This window comes from Melampsora larici-populina (assembly GCF_000204055.1).
Source record: "Melampsora larici-populina 98AG31 unplaced genomic scaffold MELLAscaffold_26, whole genome shotgun sequence".
NCBI lineage: Eukaryota > Fungi > Basidiomycota > Pucciniomycetes > Pucciniales > Melampsoraceae > Melampsora > Melampsora laricis-populina.
In genome coordinates this window covers 525,668-528,257 of record NW_006768790.1, presented here as the reverse complement: position 1 = coordinate 528,257, position 2,590 = coordinate 525,668, and the positions used below count along the sequence as shown (strand labels likewise).

Here is a 2,590-nt window from a genome sequence, read left to right as displayed (position 1 = left end):
GCAAGAGTTTGAGCTCTAAAAAATTTTTCCGTCATGTCACTGTAAAGTTTAACAATGTTAAGAGCCAATTTCCCCCCTGTTGAGATGCTTCAACTATCCTGAATCAAAATTACCGTGTGGGACATGCAGAACAACATGGCCACCATTTGAGCCTTGGAGGACAAGATTCTTGAAGCTGGTAATTCACCTGTCATGGCTTGCCACCACAAAATTCAGTGGTATCTTGGCGGGGAATTTTGAACACATCTACCCCATCACAATGTGGCAAACAAAGGAAATCACTGACTAAAAAAACAAGACTCACCACCTATTAGGTGCAGTCGAACATATCAGAGCAAAACTGTGCCTCAAATACTAACATACCAGAGCGTATGAGATCACTATTCAGACACTCACATGACCTCTACGGTTCGGCCCTGCATTGATGCCTGAGAGCAGATAGAGATGTTCAGCAAAAAAGAGTTATTTTCATCATCACCATTGAACACCAATTCCACTGAAAATGGTGCAGCGCTTCTATTCAAGCCACACTAATGTATCATTGTTTGAACAACTCACACTCACTTCTTTTAATTTGTGTCAACCCGTCTGCACATTATGAATACAAGACCAATCACAATAAAAACAAGCCCAATCATCAAAATGAGACCAATCAGAGTGAACACAGGACTGAACACAATGAAAAGAACAAGACCAATCATCACAGTGGAAGGAACAAGCCCAATCATCACAATGAAACCAAGCGCAATCGCACTCACAACAAGAGCAATCATGGAAAGAATCCATCTTAGCCATAGATCAAAGACAGGTAAAGGGTAAGATCCAATCTCTGAAGTAATTCAATTGATTCTACAATGGATTGTGGCTTGGTTACAAAGGTGTTGAGCAGTACATGAAAAGTGAAACCGAAGTTCCTCCAACCTCTGAGGAACCTCTAACTCACAAGAAAGACTTACATTGTTGATGTACTTTCAGCTCAATTGAAAATTGATGAATGTGAGTTCTTTCTTGTTCTCATCATCTCATTTGCACCTGTAGTGTAACCAAATGTTGTTATTCCCGGCCATGCAGTTGAACATATTCTATGTCTGAACCCCTTGAGAGCACTGAGGATTTACCTCAAAGATGGTTTTACATTTGTGAGTGGTCATCAACGTAGTGTTGCTAGGTTGATGAACCCCAAGAGAGAGATAGAGACATTAATATCCAAGAATTGAAAGGTTAGCATTGTCCTTGAGTAGGAGCACGAAACAGTTAGGGAGATAACAAATTTTGGAGTGGAAGATGAAAAAATAGAACCACAGTGAAGCCAGTGAAAAATCAAATGATCTAAGAATGGTGAAGTTGGATTTTATATAAATAAGCTGGTCAAACAAATCCAAATGGGAACTGTGAGAAGCAAGATCACAAAGCTGGTGAGCGGCAACTGGTGATACGTAGTTGTGCGGCATGCCAACTCTTCAGACAGACTGAGTGCGGCACCTGTTGACACTCCATGTGAAGCTCTGGCCCCGGTGCAAAGCGCTCCCATGACGCTGTAGTGTCGCCCCCTTTCCCGGGGTGACAGGCAAATACATTTATGCTTCATTTGTTGGAACTGGCTTTGAATTAGTAGAGGTTCCAGAGTTGCAGTATCAGAGTGAAAGTTAGTTCAAAGATTCTGGTGAGTTTGAAAGCTTGGGAGTTCTTTGGACCTGTCATAAACTTCAGAAGATGACCCAAAACCTTGATGGTCAACCAAAGGGGCTGTTCGCTGTATAGTTGGACTAGAGAGGAGAGATTGTCGAGATTGAATGAGATGAGTCAAGGTGATTGTACAGGCAAAATGTTGATCTGTGGGGCTTAAAGCTTGTGAAACGTTAATCAAAAGAATCCCTAGTAGATTCACCAGCGCGTTGAATACAAGATTCTTACACTCTTTGGCTTTGCCCTTAAACCTTGAGACAAGCACCTCAAAAAACACATCAAAGGTGGTTTGTAGGAACTTGCAGATTTCAACCTCGGCAAAAATTTGAGTTTGGTTTAAATATATCCTGCAATTATTATGGCTGATCAAAAAGACAATTCCACCTGATGAGCTTGAGTGGGGCTTTGTTTTGAGTATGTGGGTTGAGCAGAAGAATGATTAAACAACAAAAGTGATTGTCAGTGGAATCAATTTTTCCCAACAAGAGTACAGAAAATCCAAACAAACATGAATTCAGCTTCAGATCTCATGGAGACACCTGCAGTTTAACCATACTTAGCACAGTTCATTCTGCAAGCTACTGGAAGATTCAAATACTTGAGTCCACAACAGCAATGTGGTTACAAATCTATGTCAATTTATGCCTCTTGATTCCCTTTGTGATGTTTCTACTTGAATGTTAATTTTTTGAGTGCTCATGGTACATGAGGGTTATGATAAAGGCTTGTTAGTCTATCGCAAAAACAAAAAAAACACCTACCCTCAACCCTGACCCTAATTCAAAAGCAAGAGTCAAATATAGCTGAATTTGGGTGAAAGAGGATACCAAAATAATGTGAGGTGGATTATGAACGGTGTGGTGTGGCTGCGGCCAGCAAACATAAACCAGTCATCAGATTGTTT

The 2,590-nt window shown here is 40.8% G+C and overlaps 1 protein-coding gene across 1 annotated transcript; it reads left to right on the top strand.

Annotated features, from left to right (window-relative positions):
- Positions 1-533: 533 nt before the first annotated feature.
- On the top strand, positions 534-791 carry MELLADRAFT_88383 (uncharacterized protein; the record flags this gene model as incomplete). The annotated part of the gene is made up of 1 exon (XM_007411712.1): positions 534-791. One exon carries the CDS (start codon positions 534-536, stop codon positions 789-791), a length of 258 nt encoding a protein of 85 aa, XP_007411774.1.
- Between the last annotated feature and the right edge of the window lie 1,799 nt (positions 792-2,590).